We start from the raw sequence: 15697 nt of genomic DNA on the forward strand, positions 1-15697 counted from the left end.
GGGTCCGGTCCCTGCGATGCCGCTCGGCCTCAGGCCTCCGGTCCCGCGCCCTCCGCGGCAGGGGCTCCCGGCCGTGAGGCCTGGGGAGAATGAGGAGCCGCCGGGGGCAGCGAGGGAAGGCCGGTGGTGCCTCCTTCCTGCCCTGCGGCGTCACGGCCCCGGGTCTGAGCTTTGAGTTTGACAACCGGAACAGCCGACGACTTCACCTGAAGCCAGGCGCGAACGTTCCCGCCAGTCCTCACAACCGAGGTCCCGCGGCAGCTTCCCACCAAAGCGGCCGGAAACCTCCGCCCCGCCCCGCCTCGCCTCGGTCCAATGGGCTCGCACCAAAGCGACGGGTAGTTGGGGGCGTGGCTCCGCCTGAGCCCGCCCACTAGCCCCTCGCCTGGTCCCGCCTAGCCAGGCCTCTCGGCAACCAGCACAACAAAACAAAATGGCGTCTCTGGCTCCAGATGCTTGAGGGCTCGGGAGACGAAACTCCCCCGGCAGGGACTCTCTTCGGTTTGTCCTGCCCCGGCCAGGCCCCGTAGTGGTGAGTGCCCTGGGGCTGCGCTAACGATGGGGAGCCGGGGAGCTCGAGACGTGACGAGGAAGGTGGGGGGCGTTCAGGTGGCTCCATCCGGGCCAATCAGCGCTTGCGCCGGGCCGGGCGGGGTGTCCGGATGCGGGAGGTCTGGTGGCTGGACTAGCTTGGGACGGAGGGGAGGGCGTGCGTGCAGACTGGAGGGGATGGGGCCCGAGAGGAGCCGGCGTTGGGGTTTGGGAGGGAGAAAAAGTACTCGGGGGACCGAGATGCTGGGATGCGGAGGGTAGGATGAGGAGGGCGGAGCCTCAGGCCGGGCGTGAGGACCGGTAGGGGACCATTACGTGCGGGGGGGAAATGCGGGAAGACTGAGATACCGCAGTAGTCGGACCGAAGAGGTCGAGCCGAGCTGGGGCCGTCCTGGTGGAGCAGGAAAGGTGCCCGAGATGGACAGTGTGGCGGAGCGGAAGGCGTCCTGGGCTAAGCGTGTTCCTACCATGCTTGTGACTTATGCAAAGTCCTTTAAAGTCTCTGAGCCTGGGTTTCCTCCGCTGGACGTGCCGGATACCGGCAGTTTTGCCTGCAGTCCTAGATTCTGGTGAAAACGAGATAAAAGGAGTTGGCAGAAATGCCCTTCTTATGTAAATGACTGTTATTGGATGAGTGATGTGGGAATGGGGCTGACCTGTATTCAAATTCCACCCTTTACTGCTACCTGTGGGACCTTGTCAACCACGTGCTTTAACCCTTTAGGCCTGTGTAAAAGGAAGGGGTTGTACTACTAAGATCCTTTGAGCTCTAAATCTGTGATCCCACGTGGGAATCTTGAGTTTGGACTGTGGAGAGAAGAAAAAATCTGGTCGTCAGATAAGACTAAGGGGTGGAGTAGTCTAGGTGCTTCGATAGCCACGGATCAGAAATGGGGGTAGTAAGGTCTGATCTATGTATGTGGCCCTGGTTAAGCGAGCAGAATTTTGCCTGGGAGGGATTAGAAGAGTAAGAAGTCTCTTGAGTATTGGGTGGAGTGAGGGTTAGATTTAGTGCTTTGGGCATCTGATGGAAAAGGAAAGGATGGGAGAATTTAAGAATTATTTCATTTCCCCAGTACATTTTTGTGATTCATCTCTGTCTGAACGATTGGTCATTTGGTTTTATTATATAAGGTCATCCCTCCAATTTTTGCCCATTGCTTTCTGGACCAAGTTCTGACAAGGACCTTTAACGAGTGTACTTACTTGTGTTGTTTTACCTCTTTTCCTGCACCGTCATTGTCCAACAATCATTCCAGCTGTCCCAACTTAGGCTGTGTCTTTAAGCTTTTACTCTTCCATTCATTCATGAAACTACCAGCAAAATTCTTCAGTACAGTTTTCTGAGTCTTGTAGTTTGAAGACTTGGAAAAAACACAGGGTTTCAAGGACGTTTGTAACCCAGGGAGGAGACCTGAAAATTATAAAATAGAAAATGAGGTGGGATATCACTCATCTAGGAATTTCAGACGGTAGCTCATAGGGAACCTTTCTTTTAAAAACAGCAATCGGGGTTACATGACTTGCCCAAGGTCACCTAGCTAGTAAGTATCTGAGGCCTGACTTGAACTCAGACCTCCTGACTTCAGGGCTGCTACTCTATCCCCTGGGCCACCTAGCCACTCTGGTTTAGGGAATCTTTAAGAGTATTTGGACATGAAGATCTTAAGGAATGTAGTGGTGATATGGACAGAGGGTCAATATAGGGGGACAGCATGGTATGGAGGAAATCTGAATTCAGTTACCAAACCTGAGTCTTGCCTGAGCTCTACTTCTGAACTTGGGCAAATCACTGTAGGCTTTAAGTTTCCACATCCATAAAGTGAGAGCATTGGAATAGGTGATCTTTATGGTGTCTTTCAGCTTTGCCATATCTCTTTCACCTCCAACATTCTTAGCCACCAGTTCCACTTTATAGTTTAAACATTTGAAGTTCTAAGATCTCTTAGAGCTCTGATTCTGTATTCTAACATTCTGTGTTCCAAAGCCCTTTCTAGTTCTGATAGTCTGTTTGTGAGATGCAAAAAGAATGGCATCGTAATTAAAAAGCAAAATAGGTTTTTGTTTGCATTTTTTAAAATTGAGGAAAATTAAAATATACATACATAATATGGAATCCAGCTTTTTTTCTTTTGGTTCCGTAGCACAGCCCTTGCTTTGTTTTTATTCGTAATGGATATGTTCTTTAGGTTGTTGTGGCTATTTGATTTTTTGTCACTTTGCTTTGGTTAGGACTATACTTGGCTAAAGAAACAGATAAAATCTGTGTGTGTACCTTCTAAAGATTAGCCATGGTTTTAAAAGAAATCAGTTAAACTTAACAGAGTAAGCATCTGATATTCATAACTGAGGCCCCCTTTGTTTCCATGGAGAAATTAACTTTTCTGTAGTGTGGTTGGTGCATACTCTGAAATGGGTTAACATTATGCCAAATCTGTTGGAAAAAAAACAAAGACATGTTTGCTATGGTGTCAAGCAAGAGATAATTTGGAGAGGAAGGCTTTTTTGAGTGGTTCTAGTGGGTTGTTTTAACAAAAGGAAATGAAAGCAAAGAGTGTAAAGGCATAGAAGTCAGCAGGACTCGTTTTTAGAGGGCCAGTCCCAGAATAGTGGATGTCAAGCATGACTGAAGTTTTAAGACTGATTTTTCATGTGCCTGTTATTGGTCAGGAAGTCAATTCCAGCAGAAAAATTTAAAACTTTCCAGCAATTGTAGCATCATTGGAATGACTACTGTAAATAGCTTACCAAGATAAATATTTGTTTAAAAAAATTCATTTAATTGCTTCATGTTTTGTTCTCATAGCATTTATATACATGTACCCCAAGTATCTTTTATGTTATGTGTGCAAATAAAGAACTTAGAGAATGCTTACATAACTTCACAATATCTTTGTGAGATAAGCAAGGTAGGAGTTATCAATGCTCATTTTATAAACTAGTAAACTTAGGGTTTGAGAAGTTAAAATATCAACCCAAGGTCACACAGTTAGTGCACTGTGGTGCATGGGCCAGCACAGGGGTGGGGAACCTTTGGCCTTGGAAGCCACATGTGGCCTTGAGGCTGAAGGCTCCCCATCCCTGGACCAAGTCTTCTAATACCCACCCTTTTTAAAAGCCATACTGCCTTTCTTTCTGTGTACTGTATCATCATAATTAATTTTTTTTAAATTCTGATTTAACAAACCCTCAAAAAAGAGAGAACATTCCTTAACCGAAGTAGGGCAAGAAAAGAATATATGCGAAACTACATAGAGCTGTTGTGTATAACTTTTTAAAAAATTTCAGCATGTTACTTCAAAGTCATTCTCCTCATCTGTTTTCCTGTTTGTTCTCTGTGAATTAAAAAAAAAATGTTCTAGTGACCCATTTTTCTTTTTTTCTTTTTTTTGATAACACTATCACTAGCCACCTTCTCCCACTCAAGTTCTCCAATTGAAAAAAAAAGGAAAGAAAAACTCTGTCCTTTAAAGTCAATAAGCATAGTCTGTCAAAGCCCATCATACTCTTTAATTTCCATTTAGATAGACCCAAGTTTGTTTGGAAATTATGTGCTGGTTTCACTGTAGGTCTTTAAGTGGCAGCTAGATGATTGATACCTTTTCAGAGATGTAGATGGGATTTATGTTATGGATACCTCTGTGATATAAATTTCCACCTCAAATTCATTGACCTAGAATTTTAAAAGTGTCTATGCTTACCTAAACTGAATGGATTAAAAATGCTTTTGGCCTGCAGTGCTAATAGTTTTTAATAGTGGCAGTAGATTTTGCACCTGCTTACAAATCTTGAGCAAGCATAGTATAAATTGACACTGTAGTCTTGCCCAAGATTGGTGCAGCTAATGTTATGTTTGGCTGAAAATTTGTGTAATACATCCTCAAAATTTTGTGTTTGGTTTAGACAGAATTGTTCAACCTCAATTACTACATGTTCATAAGAATTATTGGGTATCATAAAAATGTACTCAGAATAATCCTTATGAATTGTAGTTAAGAAGACATTGGTTGAGGGTACAGTATTGAAGAGGCATGTCTTATCTGAAATGAGCCCTTTTAACATATTTGCTGAGTAAAGCAGTTGCTTGAGACAAGACAAACCTAGAGTATATACTATTTTCTTTGTGCTTGTGTAAGTGATTTAAAGAAAGTGTAAATGATTTTTTCAAACAGGCCAAGACTTGAGAACAGGTGGTATTGTTTTTTAGTTGTTTCAGTTATGTTTGGCTAGAACCAAAACATAGATTAGAAATGACAGATGTGATTGCTGTCATTGATCCCTGAGAGATTATGAATAATAACAATATAATAAAAATAATACTGCTACAGAGAGGCCAGTGTTCTAGTCTTTGAAAATAAAAGAATGGATAAAGTCTGCAAAGTATAAACCAGTGAATTTTACTTTGGTCCCAGAAGAATTTCAGAACATATTATTATTAAAGGAATGCTAATAAACATTTTGAAATAAAAGCTGTTATCATAAAGAGCCAATATAGCTATAACAGAGCATACTAGACTCACAACATTTCCTTTTTTTGATACAGTAAACCCCATTTTGCCTACAAAATGTTCTATTTTGATGCTTTAGTGTGGTATAGAGGCGATCTAAGATTCTTAAAGACAATGGCAGCAGAGCACACATTCTGCTATTCCAAAAATACAATAAGCTGTGTCTAATTCTAAGGAGTAGCTATGCATAGCAAAGTGTCATCAGATAGCTCATTCTGGGGAGAGTTCCCATGAACACAACCAGAAAGGTGAAGGGCTTTGAATTCATGTCATAAAGAGATCAGTTGAAAGGAACTGGGAATGTTGAATTTGAAAAAGAGAAAATATATAGGTGGGTGTGGGTGGGGAGGTCATGACAGCCATGTTCAAGTATTTTAAAAGCCCCATCATTTGGAAGAAGGATTTAATTTTGCTTGCTTGACCCTAGAAGGCAAAATTAGGAGTTACAAATTTCAGAAAGGCAAATCTAAGCTTGACATCAGGAAAATCTTTCTAACCTTTGAGCTGTTCAAAAGTAGTATGAGGTTCCTGGGAAGGGAGTGGATTCCCTTGTACTAGAAATCTTAAATGGAAGGTTAGATGATCTCTTGTCAGGTATAGATTGGGCAAGATGACCCCTGACTTGTTTTGTGATTCTATCTTCTAACACTTTATGATTGAGACAAGTTATTTTTAACTTGCTGGACCTTGGTTTCTTCATCTTTTAATGGAAGTGAAATGGGTGATTGCCAAGGTACTTTCTAACATTAAGATTGTATGATTCCATATTTTTATCATCCACTCATGGTAAAAGGTATGTGACTCAGGCCAAGTTGTTTAACTTCTCTATTTCCATCATTTGTAAAATGATATTGGAGTAGGTAATCCCTGGGATCTCTTCCAGCTCCAACAATCATGTTCTTTGGTCCCTTTTAGCTTTAACATTTCATAGTCATATCTTACCTTTGTATAAAATCTACATTTCTGTAAAATGTTGATATGAGCACATGTACAAGGTTAAAGGTATATTACATTTGATAGCCCTCTGAAGTTTTAAAATCTTAAGCATGCCAGAAAGTATAGTTTGTGAAAGGTAGCATGTTTGAGAATACAGGCATGGCCATTCCTTATATATTTTGGAAACTTCAAACTTGATTTTTGAATAGTACACCTAAGAGATATAGACAGTTCTTGCGTTACTTAAGTTAACTGTTCCTGCAGACCTTAAAGCATTTTTTACATAATGCAGAAATGTGACAATGGAGGAGGGAGCCGAGTGCCAGTGAGAGAGAAGACTGGCATAGTTCAAGGACCTGTGGGGGCCTGGAACAGAAAAGCAAGAGCAAGAGGAAGAACACATGGGGGTTAGGGGCAAACAGATGGTACTCAAGTGGGGACACACACTCATGGGGCATGTGCATGACACACATTGTGGGGCAAAGAACTTGTTCTCAGCACCCAGAGATCTCAGGTCAAGGTCCTCCCCCCATCCAGCAACTGTGGTAGTCTCTCTGAGTTTCCATTCTTCTGTTTTCACTTGGAGCATAGTCTTTTGGGGTTTTTTTTGTTTGTTTGTTTTTGGTAAGAGTATATGGGAGGCTGCTGGACACCTAAGTGAAAGGCAGGAGTGGAGAGAGAGGGAGAAAGAGGGAGCACAGTAAATGGTAAAGTTAACATAGATATTCTTTTGGAATGCAGCTTTCTTTAAATTCAAATTTATGAAATGTGAATCTAGGTAAAACAAGAACTGTCTGTAAATGGATATTTTTGGTGTGCACATTTATATTGCATTAAATACCCTGAAATTTTTTTCAGCTTTGGCTGGAGTATTGACTATATTCTTGCAATGAAGAAAGGTTCCTGTCAAGAATCACCACCAAGAACAAAAATGGCACCGTCTCGCTCACCTAGTCCAGAATCTCACTTGTCCAGTACGAGATCTAGGTCACTTTCACCTTATACCAGACTTGAGACTCCTACTTTTCATACTAGAGGAAAGTGGTTTGAGCAAAATGACATCATGGGAGAAAGTGATTTGTCTCTTGACTACCAAGATGATAAAGGTACTCTTTATTAACATGCAGTCAGGTGGTATTTTAAGTAATGATGATATTAAACTATATCTGTGTATCTTCTTTCCTTCCTCCAAATTTCATAGCACTCTGCACCTGTGTTATGCATTTACCATGTACCTCTCACAAGACTTTGCTCATAGGAAGTCCTTAAGAAACGTTTGTTGAATTATATATATTGTGGTCTAATAGAGAAATCTGTGTACACACAAACTAGTGTTGTGGTAGAAATACTACTGAACTGGGAGACTCATATCTGCATACTACAGTCATATAAACTGTTCCCAATGCATAGATGCATCCTTTACTCATTTGCACTTCTCAGAATCCTTGTTGTACTTTAAAGCTCAGTTCACATTTATTTTATTCCATGAAGTTTCTCTTACTCTGTCACTCCATGAAGCATTTGCTGATATTCATAGGTTAGTGTTCTATCTATCTACAATTTTCTCTATCCTATACTTATCTCTCCAATGGCATATAAGCTTCTTAAGGGGACAGAAGGTTGTTTTTCTTTATATTCCCACCGCTTAATATGGGGTCAGGTACATATTAGCTACTTAATAAATAGTGGTGGTGGTGGTTGAAAAGACCTGGGTTCTGGTCCTGGCTTGATCACTGACTCTTTTTGTGACTTCACCTCCATCTCATAGAATCCCTTCTTTCTTCAGGGAGGTTAAGAGGGGATATACTCTGGGCATGGAGGATATCTATTATAAAGACAGAGACTGGAGATGGAGTATTATGGATGAGAAGCAGAGAGAAGGCCAGTTTGGTCAGATTACAGAGCTCAGGAAGGGGAGTAATGTCCATTGAAGCTGGAAAGATAAGTTGGAACCAGGTTGGGAAGGGCTTTCAAAGATAACCAGAGATGTTTATGTAAGTCTAGAGGCAATTAATAGGAAGCCGCTGAAGTTGAGTAGGGGAGTGATGTGGTCAGATCTGTGCTTAACGGAAATTACTTTGACAGAAAATTGTAAAATGGATTGGAATGATGAGGAATGTGAGTCAGGGAGTGCAAATAAAAGATTGTTTCTGTAATCTAGACAAGAAGTGTTGAGAGCCTGAACTAAGGTAGTATCTGTGTAAAAAGAGAGCCAGAGTTGGATGTAAGAGATGTGGAGGTAGAAAGGGTGAGATTTGGCAACTATTGAATATGTGGGGTGAGAGAGAATAAGAAATTAAGATTATGAATGTAGGAGACTGAAAGGTTGTGGTACCTTCAACACAAATAGGCAAGTTTGGAAGAAGAGAGGGTTTGGGGAAAAGATAATGAGCTCAGTTTTGGACGTTTTGAATTTGAGATGTCTCCAGGACATCCGGTTTGAAATGTCTAGTAGGCAACAGAAGATGTGCACCAAGATTCAAAGGAGATACTAGGGCTAGATATATGGTATAGATCTGTGGGACTAGATCTCTAGGCTCCTTTCCTGCACTGCTATTCTGTATCGTCATGTCCCTTTCTCCTCTAGTCTCCTCTAATGTTAATTGTACTTTTTGTCTGTTAGCAATTTAGTTGTGACATTTGACAGGAAGTGGTATCTGGTCAGGGTGAAGCTACTTCTCAGATAGTGACAATGAGGGAGTTGCTACCAGGATATAGCTTCCATTTCTTATGGCAGAAGGTTGCCTGAGCATCTCTTTACTCCAAATCTTTTATCATTGTAGAAGAGAGTATATTTGCCCTTTTCAAACTACAGACTGGTCCACATTCAGAGTGAGGCCTTTTGTTGTGCTTAAGCAAGACCTTCTACTTAGTAATTAATTTTAATGATAATTTAAATGATAAATTTTCTTAAACATATTGAACAAAAAAAGTACATTTAATTTAATAAAGTACATTTTAATTTAGGAAGTACATTTGATTAAGTAAATGTACTTTTCTGGTGGAATATGTTTAAGAAGATGTATTATTATTTTTCTGTACCTGAAATCATAATCATCAGTCATTATTCACCAAAGAATTTTATCATAGCTTAAAAAACTGAGAAAATTCTTTAATAAATCTTTTTTTAGCTCCAGTCTCGTTGACACTGACAGATAGTACATTAAAATTTTTCTAATGTTATTAGAATTTAAAAAGTGATATCCATCCTTCCCCATTTAGAAGAAAATGCATTTTACTTTACATAAAACAAGAGTGGCATGCTTGGATTTGTAATGTAGAACTAAGAAATTTTGGAGCCACAGAATGGAATTGACCCATTGCTAAATGTCTTCTCCACAGGGCAGGTCAAGAAGTAATATGCCCTATTGTGCTTGTTGTGAAATATAACAAGGCTTTAATGGTGTTGCAGCACTATACTAAAATGATACAAGATGGTGAATGTTAGTTGATGAAAGTAGACCTTTTTTTCATGAAATAGAAAATGTGCCATGTAAAATGAAATGAGAAAGATCTTTTTTCATGAGATATTAAGTATTTCATAAGATTTAAAGTGTGATGTAGTATTCTCCACCAACCAGAGTAGGAATTTAAGTTTGTGCCCCTACTGAAAAGGAGGAAAATATATATCTGCTCTTATAGTTCTTGCTTTCGAGGTAGGTGTGTGTGTGTCTGTGTCTGTGTCTGTGTGTCTGTGTATGTCTGTGTATTTTCTGTCAGTACTTACCCCTTTTAAAAATATGAAATTCTTTTTAAAGAACAGCATTTGCTGGATCAAATAGGATAGTTATATGTATAGAGTTTTTCATACAATAAGCACCATAAAAATGTAAGCTATCAACTGTTCTCATAACTTTTGTAAACATTGAGGATATATCTGTCTTCTCCTTCCCCAGTTTCCCATTTCCCTCCACCTCCCTTCCCAACTCTGATTGTAATATGTAATTGGAGTATTTTTATTATTATTTTGCTTAATGGAGTATGTATGTATATGTATATACATATATATGGACAAAATTCAGTCATTGTAGCTGAAACAAATGTTTAGGGAGAGAAATGGTAGTTTTATACTTAGTGTTTCCTTTTAGTACATCTAGGTGTACTTTTTAAAGGTTTGTAAAAGCATTTCTGTAATTTATGATAGAAACTTATTTACATGTCTCTGAAATGTTTCATTTAGCTGTGTATCACAACTTTTTTGATTATCCAAGTTTAATTGCATTATTTGAGAATATTACATTTTTTAATGTTCCATCATCTCTTTCTCTGCTGCAGATGATTTGTTTACTTTCATTTCAGATGATACTACTCCTGGAGTAAGGTATATTACAGAGGCCCTTATTAAAAAGCTTAGCAAACAAGAAAATTTAACATTAGTGAAATCTTTGAATCTTTCCCTTTCAAAGTATGGTGGCAAGAAATTTAAGGTATGTTACCAACAATTGCTACTTTTAGATATCGAGTCATTACATTTGAAATATAGTTGTGTGGTTTTTTTTTTTGGGTGCAGGGAAGTTTGCCTTCTCAAATAGATTGCATCATATTCAAGAAAATATAATAGTAGCTTACAAGATCACCCAGTAAATGGGGGAGCCAGGACTCAAACCAAGGGGTTCTGACGCCTAGTCCATTGCTCCTTTAACTTTGTCAAACTGCCAATTCATATTTCTACAGAAATTCAGAAAGCCATTCATTGTTGCTTGTGGGAATTCTATGAGAGAAGTTAATATATAGCTCCTAATGTGAGACTCCTTGGTTGCTTCTGCACATCTGTTCAAGTGGGATTTTACTTTTCATTAACTGATTATCCTAAACATTACTGACTCTCTAGATTCAGTAAAATTTGAATAAATTGCAGAAGAAAATTTAAAAAATTATACAGTGATACATTATAAAATATTTCAAAGTGATCTTATAAAAATTATGAAACTTGAAATGTAAATTTGTTGAATATTTCTTGACTGCCTCCCACAAACAAAGCACTGTGGAGAAGTACAAATGTTGTTTCTTGGGATCTCTTAAAAGTTAAAATCATTAGATTGGAAGGTATCTTAGTGATCTAGCCTCATTTTTCACATGAAGAAAGTCAGACTCTAGAGAGGTTGTTAAATTGACACTCCAAGGTCAAATACCAATACCAGTTAATGGTAAGGACTAGTTCTAGAAATCAAGGATCCATTGCTTCTTCCAAAAATATTACTTATTTTTTCCATGGTTACAGATTGCAGGCCATAATACTTTTTGTAATTTTTCATTGCACTTTTTTATTTAGAATATCATTTTTTTGCCAAGAATTATTTAAGGTAGTTTTTGTGTAACATCAGAATATTTGTTTATGTAATGTAGTAATTAATTTGTTCTCATCTAGTACATAGAAAACCTGGAAAAGTGTAACAAACTTGAAGTACTGAATCTCAGCTATAATCTAATTGGGAAGATTGAGAAATTAGATAAGCATTTAAAATTACGTGAACTGAATTTATCATATAACAAAATCAGGTAAGCAGATTTAAAAACATCATTTCAACCAATAATTATCAGCACCTATTAATGCAAATCAGTTTATTTTAGTAGAGTGGTACAGTATCTATATTAGAGCTATTCAGGTTATCTGAAAGGGTCCATTGATATTAAGAAAAAAAGAAATTTATACCCAGGTCAATAATGGAATCTGTCCCAACACAGATCATAGAATTTCGGAATTAGAATAGAACTTAATTAAAGGTCACCCTGAGAAGTGATCATCTAACCTCTATCTGAATACTTCCAGTGGTGTAGTGCTTAATGCCTCATAAGCCAATCCATTTTATTGCTAGATAGCTCTAATTCTTAAGGAGTATTTCTTTATTATTGACTAAATATGACTCTCTCAGACTTCTAGCAATTAGGATCATAGATTTAGATATGGAAGGGACCTTAGAGGCTACCTAGTCCGTCTCCTACTCCCATTTTACAAGATGAGATATTGATGCCCAGAGAGGTAGAGTGACTTGTCCTAGGTCACAAAGGTGCTAAGGTAGAAGAGCCAGCAATTGAACTCAGTCTTGTGACTTCAAATCCAACACTCTTTCTACTTCAACACCTCTAAATGAGGTAATGTTTGAAAACTGCTTAGCACAGTCCCTAAGCACATGTAAGTCCCTCTCTTCCCCTCTAATCCCAAACTAAATCTTCCCAGTTCTTCAGTCACTCCTTCTTTGACATGGTTTTTTCCTTTTCTCAACTTGATTGTTCTCCTTTGGAGTCATTCCAGTTTGCTTGTATCTTGTTATTATGTTATCTGCCCCTTGGGGATGTGAGCTAGATTGATTATCAGTGTCCCTCTTAAATATGATAAATAGAATGATGACTTAACTAGGTAAACAGAATGTGACAGGTAAGTGTCAACAACTTGGTTTCAGCTAATATGCTATGTATTCTTTGTTTCTCAGTTCATCTTATTTGAAATGACAAGAGACCTGAGTTCAAGTCCCAGCTCTTGGGCTAAATAAATGTAGAACTCTGGACAAGTCATTAAAACCCTCTGAGCCTCAGTTTTCTCATGTGTAAAATGAGGGAGTTAGATTAGATTATCTCTAAGATCCCTTTCAATTCCAACATTCTATGATTCTATGAGTCACCCAAATGGAGGTCAAGGAATTTTGCTCATATAATAATGTCATATAGTTGCTGAATAATATTACTTATTTTTATCTTGTCTAATTTAACCTTCATTTCCAGGAAAATTGAAGGCCTAGAACATATGCAGAATCTTCAAAAGCTGAATCTTGCAGGGAACGAAATTGATCATATTCCTCTGTGGTTTGGGAAGAAGTTAAGATCCTTGAGGGTCCTCAATCTGAAAGGCAACAAAATATCTTCAGTAAGTAACTTGAAATTGATTTGAATTAGTACCAGCCCTTGTTTTTGTATTTGATGATGGTCGTGGTGGTGGCTTGTTTGTTTTTGCCTAACAGTGCTGTATTATCTCAAAAATTGAAACATAAACATTTCATAGTTGAAATTTGAAACATTGTTTTTTACTGTCATTCACATTTAGGGCTGAGTGCAGGTTAATAGCCTGCAGCCAAACAAGATGGATCAGAATGGATTGTTGATAGAGCCAAGCACATCATAGCTTCCTGTGTTTGGGCAGATGAACAGCATTTCAATCAGGAATAGAGTTGCATCTGTCCTTTCTTGCCCCTACAGGACATATGCAGGGTAGTAGTCTATAGGAGCAGTGCAGTCCATGGTCAAAGGCACAGAACTGCTAGCAGCCTGGTACGTAGAGCTTTCAGACAAAAGACTTTCTGTGGCAGCTGACACATTACCAGTACTTTGATGGGGTCAGGGAACATGGACGAGTAGTAGAAGGAGTGGGTCTCTAGAGATTAACCAGGAAGACCTATTCAGAATGAGGAAGATGGAATTATGACTGTGCTGCATTAGCAAACTTGTGGAAGTGGTTCAGTAGCAAGTTCTAACAAGAACTGAGTACTGTTAAGCTTTAAGCATACTGCTATTGTGTGACAGAAGCCAGGCATTGTCCTCCTCTCCTGGGCCATCTCAACATAAGCTTTACCATCCAGGAAGCATTAGGCCAGCAGCGGGCTGAGGTAGTGTTTATTGGATATAGGTGAGGACACGTGGACTAATAGATTAATTTTATGACGTTTAAGATGAGAATTAGGGCCATTGATTGTAGAAGGCCTCTGAGTCACCTTCCTAAAGCACCTGGACCAGGAGAACAAATCCCATGGTTGTATCTGAGCCATTAAGAACTAGGTGATCTCTTTCCCAGTCATCTTCAGGAATCATTCTGCTTCTCCCCTGTATTTACCAAAAATCAATAGGAATGTTGACTAGGGCACAGATGCCTCCTTCACTGACTAGCAGATGATTTAGAGCAGGGCTTCTTAAACTTTTTCCACTCATGACCTCTATCTGCACTTCTTAAACTGTAGGTCGTGACCTATATGGGGTTGTAACCCACAGTTTAAGAAGTGCTGATATAAAGGAGTGCATTTGTCTAAAACCATCAGTGCCAGGGAATTAAAATTTCTTTCCTGAGCACCTTTGGCCTTTCCCATTTCATTGACTACATAAGGGCTATAGTGGCTCTTGATAATATGTTCTACCTCTTAAGCCCCTATTCAGTGTAGGAAAACATTGACAAATCAATGGAACCTAGTGTCTCAAATACCCCACGGAAAGTTGTCCCTAGGGACCCTGAATGGGACAATGCAGTAGGGATTTAGAGGGCCCTTGTGTATGCTAAATGGCCTAGCCGTTGCACCAGGAAACAGTCCTTGTTGAGAAATGCAGTTTCATTAGGCTCCCTGAGTGAAGTTAAATAGAAAACCTTAGATCAGTCCATCAGATGTTCCTGGGGCTGGGTAGCATACCTTGCGTACTATGAGGTTCCCACCTGAATCAACTTCCTCAATCAGTTTCACTAGTTTATTCTAGTTTTGTCATGTTGTCCCCTGGAATATTATAGTCCTCCTCCTGATAATATGAGCTATGATAATCAGGTAAATCCAGACAGCAACTGTCAAGAGAAAGAGCAGGAGGCAGATGATGACAACTTGCTCTAGTTTGTAGGGAGTCAGAAGCAGAAAAAGAGATTAAAGACAAGGCCCATGCATCCCCATTCCCATCTTCCCCTTATTCCTTATTTATCCCTGATATTTGGGGCTAGGTGGCTAATCTGTAATCTCCTCTCCTTTCATTATTCACATGGTATTGCCTGTCCTTGAGTCACTATCACTGAAGAGACCCACCTCTCTGTCTCCAACTTTCTACCATATTTCTTGGCATTCCCCCCCCCATCTGAGGGTAAAGGAATAAGCACAACATCTGAGATACTAGTTACATGTTTTCTTTTGGCTCCCCTGTTGCAGATTGGGTACTTGGGGAAAGATTAACTGGGAGAGAAAATTCTTTGGACACCTGCTCTGTAGGAGTAACTATAATAAGGGTTCAGGATGTCTAGGGTGGTGACAATTTCATTCTTTTGAACTTATTATCACCTCATTGATCAGAGTTGTAAAATATTTCAAAGCTGTTTTTTTTTATAATGTTATGTGTCAGTTTAAATTAATGTAATGTAATTAATGTAAAGTATAAATTATTCTACCAGTTCTCAATCCATTCCAGGTTAGTTCATAAAAGTCTTCCTACTTTCTTCTGAAATTGTCCATTTTATCATTTCTTATGGCATAATTGTATTTTGTTACATTCATATGCCATAGTTGTTTAGCCATTCCTCAATAGGACACCCCCTTAGTTTCCAGTTTTGGGTTACTTTGAAAATATTTTTTGTATATAGAGAGCCTTTTCTTCTTTCTTGGATTTCTTTGAGGTATAGGCCTGGTAGTGGTACAGTTGAGTCAAAGGCCATGTACAGTTTGATTACTTTCTGGGCATAGTTCCAAATTATTTTCCAGGAAGGTCAAACCAGTTGATAGCTCTTCTAGCTATGCACTCATATACCTGTTTTCCCACAGCCCCTCTAACATTTATTTTTTCCTCTTTGTTTTTTTTCTTTACCAGTCTAATAGGTATGAGATAGAACCTCAAAGTTGTTTTAAGTATGCATTTCTTTAATATTATTTAGAGAATTTTTAAATAATTGTTGACAGTTTAAATTTCACCTTCAGAGAATCTGTTCATAACCTCTGACCATTTAGCTAGTGGGAAATGGCTCTTAGTCCTAC

General features: G+C 39.0%; 1 protein-coding gene and 1 long non-coding RNA gene across 6 annotated transcripts in view; one reads left to right on the plus strand and one right to left on the minus strand.

Annotated features, from left to right (window-relative positions):
- Positions 1-246: 246 nt before the first annotated feature.
- The window catches only part of CNTRL (centriolin), a 95446-nt gene continuing 79995 nt past the window's right edge, over positions 247-15697 (plus strand). For all 5 annotated transcript variants that reach the window (XR_011972094.1, XR_011972095.1, XM_072631782.1 and 2 more), the window contains exons 1-5: positions 247-532; positions 6855-7102; positions 10296-10423; positions 11365-11495; positions 12717-12858. Coding sequence is in view for 3 of the 5 variants with exons in the window: in XM_072631782.1 (XP_072487883.1) it covers positions 6886-7102; positions 10296-10423; positions 11365-11495; positions 12717-12858 (618 nt within the window). In the remaining 2 variants the exon portion in view is untranslated. The remainder of the gene's footprint in view (positions 533-6854; positions 7103-10295; positions 10424-11364; positions 11496-12716; positions 12859-15697) is intronic.
- On the minus strand, positions 718-2481 carry LOC140519089 (uncharacterized). Its single transcript, XR_011972096.1, has 3 exons — positions 2303-2481; positions 1759-1966; positions 718-1118 (listed from the first exon to the last, which is right to left on the minus strand). It is a non-coding gene; the product is annotated as an uncharacterized lncRNA (long non-coding RNA).

The sequence above is a fragment of the Notamacropus eugenii genome, chromosome 1 (assembly GCF_028372415.1).
Source record: "Notamacropus eugenii isolate mMacEug1 chromosome 1, mMacEug1.pri_v2, whole genome shotgun sequence".
NCBI classification, from domain to species: domain Eukaryota; kingdom Metazoa; phylum Chordata; class Mammalia; order Diprotodontia; family Macropodidae; genus Notamacropus; species Notamacropus eugenii.